The following is a 16,212-nucleotide window of genomic DNA, read 5'->3' on the forward strand; positions in this document are numbered from 1 at the left end:
TCTGACAGAAAATCGCAAATACAGTCACATAATTGAGACGATATTCCAGTCTGGATGCCAGGGCAGCGATAATGGTTGAAGAGATAATTAGACGGCCGCCGGAAACGCAGCAATATACAACACTGAAGGGCTTTTTAATAAGCCGGCTTACTAAACCGCTAGATCAAAGAACCTGCCAGGTGTTGCGAGGTGAACGTAGAGAGACAGAATTCCCTCCGAATAATGGAGGCATTTGAATGGAATCGTGACGGAAAATGAATTTTCGAACACTACACTTCATTCCGTTTGGGGGGCATAGCTTCCGTCAGCAGTAAGAGCAGCTGTGGCAGTGAATGACGGATACGATATACAAGCACTACGCCAACTCACCGACAGGGTTCATGCGACGGTTGAACCAACAAATTCTCTCACAAGGTAGCCTCCCCATCGCGCACCCCCCCCCCCCCCCCCCCCCCCCACAGATTTAGTTATAAGTTGGCACAGGGGATAGGCCTTGAAAAACTGATCACAGATCAATCGAGAAAACAGGAAGAAATTGTGTGGAACTATGAAAAAAATAAGCAAAATATACAAACTGAGTAGTCCATGCCTAAGATATGCAACATAAAGGAGAGTGTGAGTTTAGGAGCGCCGTGGTCCTGTGGTTAGCGTGAGCAGCTGCGGAACAAGAGGTTCTAGGTTAAAGTCTTCCCTCGTGAATGAAGTTTACTATTTTATTTTCAGACAATTATTATCTGTCCGTCCGTCCGATGGATTTGACGGTCTACACACGGAAAATTTTGAAAACGTTAAAAACATATGTTTTGACAGAGCACAGGGAAAACTGTGCGATTGTGAAACTGTTGCATTCATTTGTTGCAGTTTATGTGACAAACTCTTATGTTTTCACCGCTTTCTTGGGAGTGATTATCACATTCACAAGAAAACCTAAATCGGGCAAGGTAGAAGAATCTTTTTACCCATTCGCCAAGTGTACACGTTAGGTGGATCGACAACATATTCCTGTCATGTGACGCACATGCCGTCACCAGTGTCGTATAGACTATATCAGACGTGTTTTTCTGTAGAGGAATCGGTTGACCTATGACCTTGCAATCAAATGTTTTCGGTTCCCATTGGAGAGGCACATCCTTTCGTCTACTAATCGCACGGTTTCGCAGTGCGGTCGCGAAACACAGACACTAAATTTATTACAGTGAAAAGAGACGTCAATGAACTAACGGACAGATCATAACTTGGCGAAAATAAAGGAAGTAAACTTTTCACTCGAGGGAAGACGTGAACCAACGACCTCTTGTTCCGCAGCTGCTCACGCTAACCACGGGACCACGGCGCTCCTCAGCTCACACTAACCTTGATGTTGCCTATCTTGCATATGGACTACTCAGTTTGTATATTTTGTTTATTTTTTTCATAGTTCCACACAACTTCTTCCTGTTTTCTCGATTGATCTGTTTTCAGTTTTTCAAGGCCAACTTATAACTAAATCTGAGGGGGATGCGATGGGGAGGTTCCCTTGAAAGTATAGCAAAGGTGGAGGCGACGACGGAAGAATACGAAGCGGTGGCGATTAATAAGCAGCGGCGCGCTGTTACTGGTACACAACTTCAAAAACTCAAGGAGCAGCTAGACGGGCTGCAGAGGCAGATGGAGGTGCTGAGAGCTACCAGTTCGGAGGTCCTGCCGACACATACGGACAGCGGAGATGCAGGGAAGGAGTAGTTGTGTTGGTATCATCGACGATTCGGGGAGCGAGCCTCAAAGTGCATTTTGCCGTGCATGGAGACTGTAAGTACAGATGTTTCTTTATTAACGGTATCTCGGTGACTTTATGTTCGGGATGTGACGGCTTCGTGTTATTACTTGATAGATACGGGGTCTGATGTCAGTACGTGGCCAAAGGGAAAATGTACTTCCCTCAGTGACAGCACATCGTTTTGCCTCAAGGCTGCAAATAAACAGTCCATAATGACGTATGACAGTTGTATCAAAGAAGTGAATTTAGGACCTAATATTATTTGTCATTGGACTTTTGTCATTGCAGATGTGGCAGAGTGCATATTAGGAGCAGATTTTCTGTATGCATTCGGTATTGTGGTGGACATTCAAGTTATCACAGCTTAGAAGGGGCAAAGAGGTGGTGCAGGGTCATGTAGGAATAATCGCAGAAGGTACACGGTTCGACTGGAGTGACAGAAGTATGCCGACTTAGAGAACCGTCTGCGCAGCCGATAGCTATGGTGGCCCATCATACAGTTCACCACATAAACAGTGCCCGGGCCTCCGGTCTCCCTCAAACCGAGAAGTTTGGCCGCAGACAGATTTGCAGACACAAAAGCTGAGTTCGAAGAGATGTTGGAAATGGGAGTCATACGAAGATCTGATAGTGCATGGGCCTCGCCTTTAGTGCAGAAGGAAGACGGAAGTTGGAGACCTTGTGGTAATTATAGGTTGTTGAATGCCCATACGATACGAGATCGGGTGACTTACCTGGGTCACACAGTCTCAGCAGCTGGCATCCGTCCTTTGGAGAAGAAGGTCAAGGTTATACAGCAGATGCCTCGCCCGTTAGATTTGCAACAGTTGCGGAGGTTCCTAGGTGTTTTTAATTTTTACCGCAGACATCTGGCAGGATATGCGGCTTTAGAAGCGCCACTCATGGAGGCTTTGGCGGGCACGAACACCGGGAAAAATCAGAAGCTACAATGGACATCAAGCATGCAGCACGCGTTAGAGCGGATCAAGGAAAGCCTAAAGCAAGCGGTTTTACTAGCTCACCCAGAGAAAGATGCGAAGCTAGCTATCGTTGTTGACGCAAGTCAGGTGACGATTGGGGCAGCGTTGCATCAGTGGACTGCTGGTCACTGGTAGCCTTTAGGGTTCTTCTCCAAGAAACTCAGAGCCACAGCGGAATTGGAGTGCGTATGATAGAGAGCTGCTGGGTGCTTACGAAGCCATAAGGTATCTCTGGCGTTACGTGGAATCCAGACCATTTATATTGTTTACATATCACAAACTGCTCACTTTCGCATTCTGCAAGCACACGGATACTTTGTCACCTAAACAATTCAGGCAACTGGAATATATAAGCCAGTTTACTACTGATTTACGACATATTAATGGGGTAGAGAATATGGTGGCAGATTACTTCTCACGAGTTGCGGCAATAGAGTATTCAGTGAACTATGCTACAATGGCGAGAGAGCAGAAGGATGATGCACAACTACAACTTTTTCGGCAGAGCATGCCCACCAGGTTGAAGTTAAGAAAACTGTGTCTGGAAGGTGAGGCAATACAGTTATGGTGCGATACCTCACAGGGGCAGCCTAGACCTTTTGTGACGGAGAGTTTGCACTGGAAAGCATTCGAAGGGTTACGTGGTTTGTCTCATCCGGGACCCTGAGCGAGTGTAAAATTAATGACAGTGTTTGCGTGGCCAGGAATTAAGAGAGACTGTCGGAAGTGGTGCAGACGGGTCTGGATTGTCAGTTATGTAGAGTGGGACGCCATGTGAAGAAGCCAGTGGGTAAAGTTGACGGGCCAACTGGTCGTTTCGAACATGTGGATCTGGATGTTGTTGGACCATTGCCAATGTCTGAAGGGTATCGGTATCTAGTGATGACAATTGACAGATTTACGAGATGGGCAGAAGCAGTCCCCATTTCAGACATATCAGTAGAGACAGTCAGCCGGGTGTTCTTGACGATGTGGATAGCACGGTTCGGATGTCCAGCACATGTCACGACGGACAAAGGATGTCAGTTCGAATCCTCCTTGTTCCTGGAGCTGGCAAACATGTGTGGGTTCCGCCGTCACTGTACCACAAGCTATCACCCGGAAAGCAACAGCATGGTAGATCGGTGGCACCAAACACTTAAGGCCATGTTAATGTACCATGGCGAGAATTGGTCAGCAGCATTGCCACTAATGTTACTAGGCTTACACACTGTTTTAAAACCTGACCTCTACAGCGGAATTAGTATATGGGGAAACCTTACGCCTACCCGGAGAGCTTTTTCGGAAGGGTACAGGTGAGATGGACCTACCGTACTTATTAACAAGAGTAAGAGCTCAACTGGCCGAGCTTAGCCACAACCAGTGATGCGGCATGGCATTAGGCCATTGTTCGTACATCGAGAATTAAGCAAATGTTGCGAACCAACGCAGTCAGAACTCCATTACAGCCACCATACACGGGACCTTATAAAGTACTACACCGTATGGATCAGGTCACGACTATCCTAGTTTGCGATAAGAGTGTTACTGTGTCAATAGACTGGGTGAAGCCAGCTCACTTACTGCTAGAAGATGTAAGACAAGAAGAGGAGACAGGCCTGCAGCAAGACGAGGGGCCCCTACAGGGTGCAACGGATGGTAGGACAGCGAGCCGGGTGAAGCCGCGAGAAGATACAATGATGGAGGAAGTACAGCCGGAAATTGGCACAAGAGCCAGGCGAAGAGTCCGGTACAAGTTTCCGCACATTCCTGGAGCTCTGCTCTTCAGGGAGGGGGCTGTGTGGGAGCACACAGATGAATAGTTGCGTGTGCACAGTACAGGGGCAGTGGCAAAGACTCTAGTATGCACATAATCATTTACTCTTTGCTTTGTGTTTGCTTTTGTCTTAGATGTTCTATGTTAATGTCTGGCTCATTGCTTCACAATAAAGTTGAAATTAAGAATACGAATGAGTCTATCATTAATAGAATGGAGCTACATAGTGGCTACAGTAGCATATACTCAAAAATAAAATGAAAGCTAACTCATTGGTCACTCCTATAATTTACTACAAAATCTGGAATTCAAAACACACGTAATAGTGTGAAAATGTTATTTGTAACTTTTCATAATTGATACGTTTCATAACAGATATTTTACTAGCCTTCATGAAAAACATCCTAAATCTTCGTAACTTCTTCCTGTTGCCAGGAATCACAATGTTGCTATCAGCTGTTCATGTGAAGAAATTACTCTTCTCATTCAAGTATTTTGCTATATTGTGTAAGGAGTTATGAGTCTCAGTAAATATTTTTAGGTGTCCATGTCTATTCAAAGTAATTTTGCCGATCATCATGATTGCTTTCTAACCCTCAAAATAAATTAACATGTGAAAATTACCATCTCTTAAGGAGCTACTGTCTTTACCATTTATATGGTTCTTTCTGCCTCTGACACTTCATTAACATGTTTTTGCTGTAACTGACTCCAGCAGCAACGTGGAGCTATCACAGCTCTTAGAAACTGACCACTACTTGCATCCCTCACGAAGTGTGGCACCGCAAACAGTCTCCACATGCTGTGTTATCGAAAGAAGTCACACTTCAGAGTGCACATCATGCCACCTGACAGGATTCCTTGCCTACAACTTGCCTATAAATGTGCTCCGGGAGCTCAGTGTGACCATTCTCTCCTTTGACTGCTTAGATGAAACACTCAATTTTACCAGCTGCTATGCATTGACAACTTTGATTTTGACTCTGGACACTGTACAGACACTGTTTCCAGCTGGCTGCATTCTATTTACAAGTGTTTTTATTAACTGTGTGTTCTGCTGTGTTCCATATGTTTTGCCCTATAAATTGTGCTCATAACTGCAGACTTCAATATTTTTAAGGCTTGCTGTGAACACAGACCACAACAGAATTTTCAGCATTAGCAGCTAGTTTCCTGAACTAAAATATCTTTCCCAAGAGATTAGCAGCTTGCTGCTGAAAGTTCTATCATAGACCAACAAATGGCTGGACAGCAGTACTGTGTTGTACAAATGCCTAAGATTTGTGGTAATTTATTGTGTGCACAGACATTTGTGCAGATACCTATGCAGACAGATTGTTGCATTTGGACCAGTCTTACGGACCCCGCATTACATTAAACCATCCCTGGTTATGTGCAGCTGGCAGCAGTGTGGAGTGAGGACTGTGAGTAATAAACTATCTCACTGTTTAACATTCAAGATGGAGCAGAACAAGCATCTCATTTTCGTTATCATAAAAATGTTCTACAACACACAATGATAGTTTAGAATACATGCAGAGGGAATTGTATTTTTCCATTTTTGGTGTCTCCTGTCCATAAAGTCCTGTCAACCACACCTACCCTCTCCACACTTGTATAGATGTGTCACAAGATAAATTCCTCTCTGCAACACCATGTTTTTAGATTTATTCGAACTGAATTTTTCAGAGTTCTCATTCATTTGTGGCACACTGTACTACCATGTTCTTGCATTGTGTGCTGATAGGCTAAGTGTACTTTTAAAGCAATTTCCTCATCTTAATGAAGAACTTACTGCTGTGTGTGTCTGCACAGCATATGTGTTTGCAGATGCAGGCTATGATGTGTGGCTGGGCAATTTTCGTGGCAACTTCTATTCCCGGAGGCACGTGTCCCTCTCTCCAGCTGAAAGGGCCTTCTGGATGTTCAGGTAATCAAGTGCAAACTTAGCTGAAACTGATCTACAAAACTTGTGTGTAAAAGAATGTGTAATACTTTACATACAGTACTAGTAACACATTAAAGGTGCCATTGTGTGCCTGTCACATTACACTTTGTTAATCAAATTGATGTCAAATGATTTGGGTTTGTACTGAATGTTCTATGCTGATGTGAAAATCTATCAGGGATTCTCTGGAGAGAAAAAGAAAGATCAGTTCAAGAAGATTAATTATTTATGGTAGAGGAGAGTCTTGCACTTTGGAATACATTTCAGACTGTTGCCTCTAGCCAGCCTTGTAATAGATGTTTAATGTGTTCTCATTAATATATTATCTTATTCCTACCTGAAATGATAGCATTTACTTTGTGTGCTGCAGTCATTTTCTTCAAGTATAAAAATTACTGTGGTAAAGTAAGGTTTCTCTAAATGTCAAAAAAAAATATTCGATGTACCACAGGGTCATGTACTTAGGAACAGATACTGCTTTCAAATTTAAAGGTGTTGAAATTAAGAAAGTCTTGTTGGTATTTAATAGTCTGTGTTAAGTTATTATTCTACTGTGTACAGGTAAGGAAACCAGTTGAAAGTTGAAAACATTTTGAAACAGAAGTTATTGAGTAATAGCACAAATTTCCTTTCTCAAGACAAAGGAAAATTGATAAGAAACTCACTGTCAGTTCATTTGAAAATATAATGTGTTCCATGATGCCCCAGACCATCCACTTTATGGTAAAAGATGGATGAAGTCCAGTTTAACCACCCACAAGGTTATGTAACTAATTTTAAAAATGTACTGAATTTTGCTCAGCCTAAATCCCTTTAGCCTAACTGAATAATTAACAGTATACCCCAAATAGCTTTAATATAATTGACAGCTCTTCAACATATAGATATCATAATACTTTCAACAGTCACACAAAACATTACCACATGTCTCACAACATAAACAGTACAAAATGCTGAAACAGCTTATGGCAGTCTCCACTGAGTGTTTCTTCATATGATTCTAAAATTGATCACTGTTTAAAACACTGACCTGGAAACATCACGTGTTTCTAGTTACACTATACATTTATTTATTAGCAGAGAAACCTGGCATTTCCCAAATATTTATTTATAACTGTGCATCCATGCCCATGCCATGCACTGTCTGGCCTCGTGCTTAATGTCTATGACATCATATCTCCTGAACTATGTGTTGTACAATGATATAATTTTATAGGTACATTCAGTGGCGTATGTGGATACTGTTTCAAAATGTGTTGCAAATGGAGTTAGAACAATGAAGTAATAAATTTAAACATCATGCATGATGCAGCTTTTATTAAAGTTCAGGGGGCATAATGTTGCTCAATACAGTCATTAGATGGAGGTTGATCTTAGTGTACCACCAATAATTCTGTGTTGTTCAGCATGCAACAGCAGCTCGCCTCTGCGTGGTGTGCTGTGGGTAACACTAAAGAGCTGACAACACTGGTTGCCTGACGATCTTCTACATCTACATCTAAATGGATAGTCTGCAAATCACACTTAAGTGTCTGGCAGAGGGTTCATTGAACCACCTTCATATTAATTTTGTGTTATTCCACTTCTAACGTTATGACGACATAAGTGTGGGTGTGGGTTATACTGATTTATTTCCCCAAACCACATTCCGCCTCTTTATGATGTGAGTTACTTGGAATTTTGCAGCCCCTCTTTACAGGATAGTCAGATGCTGGAAAATCTCTTGACTTCTTCTCCATTGAATAGTGCTAGGTACAGGAAATTTTAAGCCTCTTTCTACTTATAAAATGAGTAGACATGCAAACTTTCCTTTTCATCAGTTAACGATGTATTTGACTTTAATGCACAACATAATTCACACTTTCAACATACATATGCAACTTTCTGTAAGTACCTCATACTGTCGAACATTAGAAACAAAATGAGTTACAGTTAAAAGAAAGTTGGCTTGACTACCATGACTTTCTTAAAATGAATCAAAAAATACATCTTGTCTCTATCAAGGCTGAGTCAAGAGTTTACAAGAGCACTTTTTCAGCTGTTATTGTTTCACACTAACAATAGACAATGACAAAATAAACACAGAGCAGCATAAAAATTCAATGGCTCTTCCTTACAAGTGCACTAAAACCACTATGGATTTCCCAACAGGTACTTGTCGGTGCCATTCGACCGCTACATCTACTTTCTTCCCGCGAATGATTTTAAACCTGCATACACAAACATGTGATGCACAGTAGGTAGGATTCTACCATCCCACACTCATATCTAGAACATCGTGTGTTTGAGACAGTAGAAGGCTGAGGGGTTCTAGAATTTACACAGAAATTCTCAAACCACTACACATTCTCTAGTGGACGATGGATAAAACAAACACCTACATCTTTCTGTGCAAGATCTGATTGCCATTATTTTATTATGTTGATCATTTCTCTCTATGTAGGTCTGCATCAACAAAATATTTTCACATTCAGGGGAGAAAGTTGGTGACCAAAATTTTGTGAGAAGGTCCCACTGCAATCAAAGATGCCTTTGTGTTAATGATTTCCATCCCACATCCTGTATCATATCTGTGACTCTCTCACTCCTATTTCTCAATAATACAAAATGTGCTGCCCTTGTTTGAACTTTTTCTCTGTTAATCCTAAATGGTAAGGATCCCACACCATGCAGCAGTACTCCAAAAGAGATCTCCTTGCTTAAGCACACAATCTCTGTACACTATCCTAGAGGTACAACAGTCTTCCCTACTGGACAAGTCTCAGTCGAAAATCATCTAACAAAACTAGATTTTCCAAATGATTTTGCACATGGTGACTGTAAATTGCTAAACAGCATGGAATTAGAAGCTAGGGAAAGTCCATCTTAGCAGGAAGAACAGTTTCATCTCATGGCAATACTACAAAAGTTTTGGCTTTGGCTTAAAGACGTTTGTCAGGGTGGAGTGTGCACAAAATAAGTCGGCTCATATCTGACCATACGGCACTGTAGGGGAAGGACAATGGTGGGGTAGAGGCTCCTTCCTGAATGACCGTCGTGTGGTAGCAGAGACGCAGTTTGACAGCAGAACCCTAAGCATTTATGGAAACATGTAGAGTTTGCAAAATATATATACAGGTTGTGTCAGTATGGTCAGTAGTTCATAAAATACAGATGTTCAAAGCCAATAGTTTCTCACTAGGCAAATGAAAAAGAAATAGTTGTATAACAAAGGATCAACCACAGTAAACAAGTCCAACCCTGCACTGCCATAAGGAAAACATAAAAGCGGGAAAAATGTATAGCAGAAGACCTCACTTACTGCAATACTGACAATGTAAAATAAAGAACAGGGATCATACAGAAATTACATGTCATACCCTGAGAATCTGATTAGCAATATTGCCTAAAAATAAAATTTGCATCCTCTTCTTTGGCATCTTTCAGAAGTAGTGAATCATTGTGAAGTATTTGCATGTTTTTCCCTTCAAACTAGTGGTTCATGCAATACTCTCAAGCACAACTTTTACCAAAATTTCTCCTTCCTCATTTTCCTCTTCACAGATACTCTGCAAATTGTACCTTGTCACTCTTGTAAGTAAGAATATTTTCCTACCTTTCTTAACAGTCATTATAACTTCCATCATCATTGATGCTGTTACAACCTTGTGACCACTAATGCCCTCCCCTGTGTTAACTAATTTGAAAAGTTTGTCTGTTTGTTGATAGCAGGTTAAGGTGTTACTCATGAATTGGTTCTCTATCTGCTTGAAATAATTTTCAGACAAGAGATTCAAAATACTATCACACAAATTCCCATAACTGGGATCACTTTCAATCACACAACTCTCTTTTTCTGTAGCTGGCATGTTGTAGTGTTCCCTACTACAGTGGTATGATCAGGAAACTTATTCACAAAATTCTGCAAGTTCTTTGTCAAGTGCCCTCCCACTACAGCTCCTGGCATAGACAATCTATAAAAGGATCCAGTTATCATTTTTTACCCACATTTGATGCTTCAATTCACCCAGGTTATTTCACATCCAGAATATGTGATAACCTTGCTAGATGTTATAGACTTCTGTTCTGAAATCCAGATCTGCCTGAGTATGGGTCACTGTTCTCTGATGTGTGGCTATCTTTGAATTGGTTGTACCATTCCGTAAGCTGTGAATTGTTCATGGCATTGTCACAAAATCCATCAGATATTTTGACTGCTTTTCACTTCAGTATTATTGAGCTTTTTGGTGAAATTTGATGCAATATTATTGCTCAATTTGTTCTCTCTTTTTACAAGCAACTGGAATCTGATGAATGCTCACTACGTGTCCTCACTTATAGTCCAACTGCCAGTGACTGATGCTCTCTGCTGACAGGGACAAAATCATGACTGCTCGTTGACATCACCTACCACATTTCCACTGACTAAAATCTCCTGCATTTCACTGGTGTAAGTGGGAAAACAAGGGTTGTTACTTTTTGAGCACACCTTATATACACTCTTAGACAATAAAAACAGCGCATCCCAAAGTAATCATCCAAATGGGACACAAATTGAGCAAGTCAATAGCAGATTGGTCCATCCCTGGTCTTTATGAAAGCAGTTATTTTGCTTGCCACTGATAGAATTGATAGATGTTCTCCTGAGAAATATCATGCCAAATTCTGTCTAATTGGCATGTTAAACTGTCAAAATCATGAGGTGATTGGAGGACCCCATAATGCTCCAAGAGTTCTGAATTTGGGAGATATTTGGTGACCTTGCTGGCTGAGGAAGGATTTGATGCCGGCCGGAGTCGTCGGCGGTTCTAGGCGCTACAGTCTGGAACCGAGCGACCGCTACGGTCGCAGGTTCGAATCCTGCCTTGGGCGTGGATGTGTGTTATGTCTTTAGGTTAGTTAGGTTTAATTAGTTCTAAGTTCTAGGCAACTGATGACCTCAGAAGTTAAGTTGCATAGTACTCAGAGCCATTTGAACAATTTTTTATGGATTTGATAAGCATGAAGACAAGCAGTACAAACTCTCAGCATGTGCAGGTAGGCTTTATATTACTGAAATGTAAGCCCAGGATGGCTTGCCATGAAGGGCAACAAAACAGGCCATAGAATATCATCAACATACTAATTTTCTGTGAGAGTGCTGCAGATGATAACAAAAGGGGTCTTGTTATGAAAAGAAGTGGCACCCAAGGCCATCACTCCTGGCTGTCGAGCCATAAGGTGGGCAACAGTCAAGTTGACGTCCCATCACTATCCAGGCATTTCCAGACATGTCTTTGCTGGTCATAGGAGCCCAGTTCAAAGTGGGACTCATCACTAAAGACAACTCTACTATATTCAAAGAGATCCCAGGCTGAAGGCATGTCTGGAGACACTCTAAACAGTGGTGGGATACCAATCTGATTCTCGAGCATTATACTGTGTCTTCATCACCAACAAGCAAGTTACCAAAATGGTTTCAAATAAAAAACACTTGCACTAGACAGTCAAACAACTCCAACCATGACATAACAGTCAGTGTGAATTGCCTTTAAAGGTATTGTGAATTTGGAAAGACATCTTAGCACAGAAAAACATAAAAGGATGACACCGGTTGCAACCACCTACACATCTGGCTCATGCTCAGTTTTATGACTGATAAACATAGGGCTGTAATTAGAAATGTTCAAACCACAGAAGCCACACTGGCAAATCATACCACTTGGTTCTTCATGACTTCTTCTTTTTCTTTTGCCTTCACCCTGTACCTACACAGGTTCAACATGATTTGATAACCAGAACAGATTTGGCATTGGCGACATTGGAGGGTAGCTGGATCCTGATGCCATTCCTGCCACCACACAGTTTTCTAAAATCATTCATACAAATTGATTGATTATGCCAGCAAATTAAATAAAAAGCTATTTGTAGGATCTCAAAGGTTGGCGAATGGATGCTAATACAGATATGCTGTTTTCCTGAAGGCTTCTTATTTTTGCCAGTTTCTACAAACTGAGGACTGGAGTAAAACTGATTGCCCCATAGTGTTTTAAATTGTTTCATAGAATAATAAGTGAAATGGAAAACATATTTCACCTGTGTCATGCTATTTCATGTGACTTTAATTAATTGTCAGGAAAAGTTTTAAATGAAAGCTATATGTCTTATCTTGAAAAATGACAGCTGATTTTTGTACAAAATATAACAGATATTGAATGTTCTTTTCTTTATTTTTTTCTGAAGAAGAGGTTAGGAGATGGTTCTCCAAATATCAAAACAGCTTTCATGAAATTTAAAAAAATGCCAGGATATTGTGAATGCAATTTCATCAACTTGAAGATGATAAAAATCTGCTTAAGGTTGACAGTGTGTGAAAGCCAACTATGAAATTGAGCTATATTCACCCCAATGACATAATCAATGAGTTTACTCCACTCACAGAAAGGAAATGCAAAGCACAATTATAATAGAAACAAAATTTCAGTAAAGGGGTATTTTCTTACCTCTTAGTAATAGTGCCTGTTTATTTCTAATTAGAAATTTATTCATCACTAATAGTTTATGAGGAGCAAATGAAGTCTATTCTTTATTATATGTTGTACTGAAACAGTGTGCAATTGTTGCCACAAACAATATTTTATATCGATGTAGTTAATTTAAGTAGCATGTTTCAATAATGCTTCATTTTTATTAAAAGATTATAAAATTTGTGAATAAAAAATTACAAACAGATAATTTTATGGGTGGGCAACATCGGCTGTCCTGCCAGGGGCATAGGATCACTTCAGCAAGGCTCTAATTAGCATTTACTTTGTGAGATGTAATTAATGTATATCACTTGGAATTACTTTCATTTTCCTGTGAGGAATTATCAAAATGTGTCTTCTGTATGTTTCACATTGTAAGGTCATCCCAGTATCCAATGCACTGTCAACTCAATGCACATTTTCCACAGAAGTCATATCTTTAAAAAGAAATGGGAATCATTATCTGTATCCAATGCATTATTTTAATAGAATCATTATCTGTATCCAATGCATTATTTTAATAGAATCATCACTATTAATTTTCCCACAAAATGTTATAATATTTTTACATACCTTTGACTCAATAACTAATGTGTGTGATCATGTCTACTCACATATGCTATTTTAGTAAATACATACATGTCTGTCTTGCAAAGAATCCAGGAAAATATGAGTGAGCAGTTTTCTTCCATCACACCCTTGAGAAATGGTGACCGATTGAACAAGATTTGAAACAGAGTGAAATCTTTCCAGAACTGACCAACATGCAGCCACATCACTGATCTCCAGTTGCTCCAGCTTTCTAAGCAGAGTAACAACCCCATGCCACCCTATGTGATCAAAAGTATCCAGAAACCCCCAAAAACATATGTTCTTCATATTAGGTGCATGGTGCTGCCACCTACTGCCAGATACTCAATATTAGCAACCTCAGTATTTATTACACATCGTTAGAGAGCAGAATGGGGAGCTCCACAGTACTCAAGAACTTCAAATGTGATCAGGTGATTGGGTGTCACTTGTGTCATACATCTGTACACAAGATTTCCACATTCCTAAACATCCCTAGGTCCACTGTTTCTGATATGATAGTGAAGTGGAAACATGAAGGGACACACACAGCACAAAAACGTGATCCGATGGCAGGGTGTGGGTATGGCGAATGACCAGTGAATGTCATCTGCCAGCATGTGTAGTGCCAAAAGCACAATTTGGAGGTGGTGCGGTTATGGTGTGGTCATGATTTTCATGGAGGGGGTTTGCATCCCTTGTTGTTTTGCATGGAACTATCACAGTACATGCTTACAGTGATGTTTCAAGCACCTTCTTGCTTCCCATTGTTGAAGAGCAATTCGTGTATGGTGACTGCATCTTTCAACATCATCAAGCACCTGCTGATAATGCACAGTCTGTGGCAAGTGGTCACATGACAATAACATCCCTGCAATGGACTGGCTCCTACAGAAAACCTTTGGGGTGTTTTGGAACGCCAACTTTGTCCCAGGCCTCATCAACAGACATCGATACCTCTCCTCAGTGCTGCAATCCCTGAAGAATGGGCTGCCATTTCCCAAGAGACCTTCCAGCACCTGATTCAAAGTAGGCCTATGAGAGTAGAAACTTTCATCAAGGCTAAGGGTGGGCCAACACCATATTGAATTCCAGCATTACCGATGGAGGGTGCCATGAGCTTTAAGTCTTTTCAGCCAGGTGTCCTGATACTTTTCATCACATAGTGTATGCTCTTGGATTTTGGCTAACATCTACAGCAAATGCAGAAAGAGCTGCTGCTATTGCTGCTCAAGAGTATCATAGAGCATGGCAGGATTCATGAGGATGATAATGACGTTTGGTTAGTGGGGCGCTCAACTGCGCAGTCATCAACACCCATACAAAGTCCCAATTTTTTCACAGTTCAATTTTCTTCATAGTTCAATCTAGCTACTGTCATGGCTGATGAGGATGATGATGAAATGATGAGGACAACACAAACACCCAGTCCCCAGGTAGAGAAAAACCCCAACCCAACTGGGAATCGAACCTGGGCCTTGTGATCCAGAGGTAGCAACGCTAGCCACTAGACTATGAGCTGTGGACAGATTCATGAGGAGCAGACCATCTCACTGCCAATGGTGGCTGGTCGAATCTGAAGGTGTATGTTATACCAAAATTTCAGTGGTGCTTTTTTATATGAGACTCTTACAAGGAAGAAAATTTTTCATTTCAGCAGTTGCCTTCCTGACATTCATTATGATGCAAACACCCCTTGTATGAACGGAACAGAATTCAATTTTTTAAATCCAGTTTACAGTCCTGCAAAAAGTTAGATATATCGATGACAGAAAAAATATCTATTGCAAAAAGCACGCTATGATTGACTATCTAAAAAACTGAAAAACTGTTAATGTTATCTAATGACCTACATTCCTCATAGAACCAAAATACCATACATTTGTCATTCACAGACTGGAAACAGAGAGAAACTATGCATTATAAGTACACTTATTCTTAGTTTACTTGTATTGAAAATTGGACTCCTGTCTTCTGTTGATGCAAACTTTCAGTCACCCCTACTGAGGTCTGCAATCTCCTGCACAAGATTTCTTTCAGTGGGAAACATTGACAAGGCTGACAGAGTTGTATGACAATAATTTTATTCTTTTTCAAAGTTGAAAAGCGCCTTTGTGCTACAGCTGACATAATGGAAATTGTATGGGTGAGCTTCAGCAGTTTAGAGCACTCAGTAAATATTTTCCATAGGTTATTGGTTGTTATAAACTCCAATAGACTAGCAGCCCCAGACAGTGATCTAAATTCCTGCACTAAGTAGATAGAAGATCGTTCATCATGTACTTTCAGCTTAGCCAAAAATGTATACACTGAACACACTTCCTCTAAGATATCTTTAGGTAATCTAGAACAGCATAGGGAAAAATTTTTTTGGAGGAAACAGTGATGATGCTAATCGATGACCTGAGCAACTAAAGCCTTCTTTACCTTCAGAAATTATCAGATCATACACTTCCTTTGCTTCTCTTTTGCACTCAGTCTTGTCCAAGTTTCTTTTCTTCACTGAGTAAACAGTAGATCAATTGCATTGTTGACATCAATTTCTTCTTGGATCCTGATAACACGCTAATAGAAAGCACAGAAGCTGATATCGTTATAGGTACAGAAAGCTGGCTAAAGCCTGAAATAAGTTCTGCAGAAATTTTTACGAAGTCTCAGACGGTGTTCAGGAAAGATAGATTAGGCAGAATTGGTGGTGGAGTGTTTGTGTCTGTCAG

At 40.7% G+C, this 16,212-nt stretch overlaps 1 protein-coding gene across 5 annotated transcripts in view; it reads left to right on the forward strand.

Annotated features, from left to right (window-relative positions):
* The window catches only part of LOC126277965 (lipase 1-like), a 251,818-nt gene that overhangs the window by 155,937 nt on the left and 79,669 nt on the right, over positions 1–16,212 (forward strand). For 4 of the 5 annotated variants that reach the window (XM_049977613.1, XM_049977610.1, XM_049977612.1 and 1 more), the window contains exon 3: positions 6,308–6,422. In XM_049977613.1, the coding sequence (XP_049833570.1) occupies positions 6,308–6,422 (115 nt within the window). The remainder of the gene's footprint in view (positions 1–6,307; positions 6,423–16,212) is intronic. The other variant, XM_049977611.1, reaches the window with a different exon arrangement.

Source organism: Schistocerca gregaria, chromosome 6 (genome assembly GCF_023897955.1).
Source record: "Schistocerca gregaria isolate iqSchGreg1 chromosome 6, iqSchGreg1.2, whole genome shotgun sequence".
Taxonomy (NCBI): Eukaryota; Metazoa; Arthropoda; class Insecta; order Orthoptera; family Acrididae; genus Schistocerca; species Schistocerca gregaria.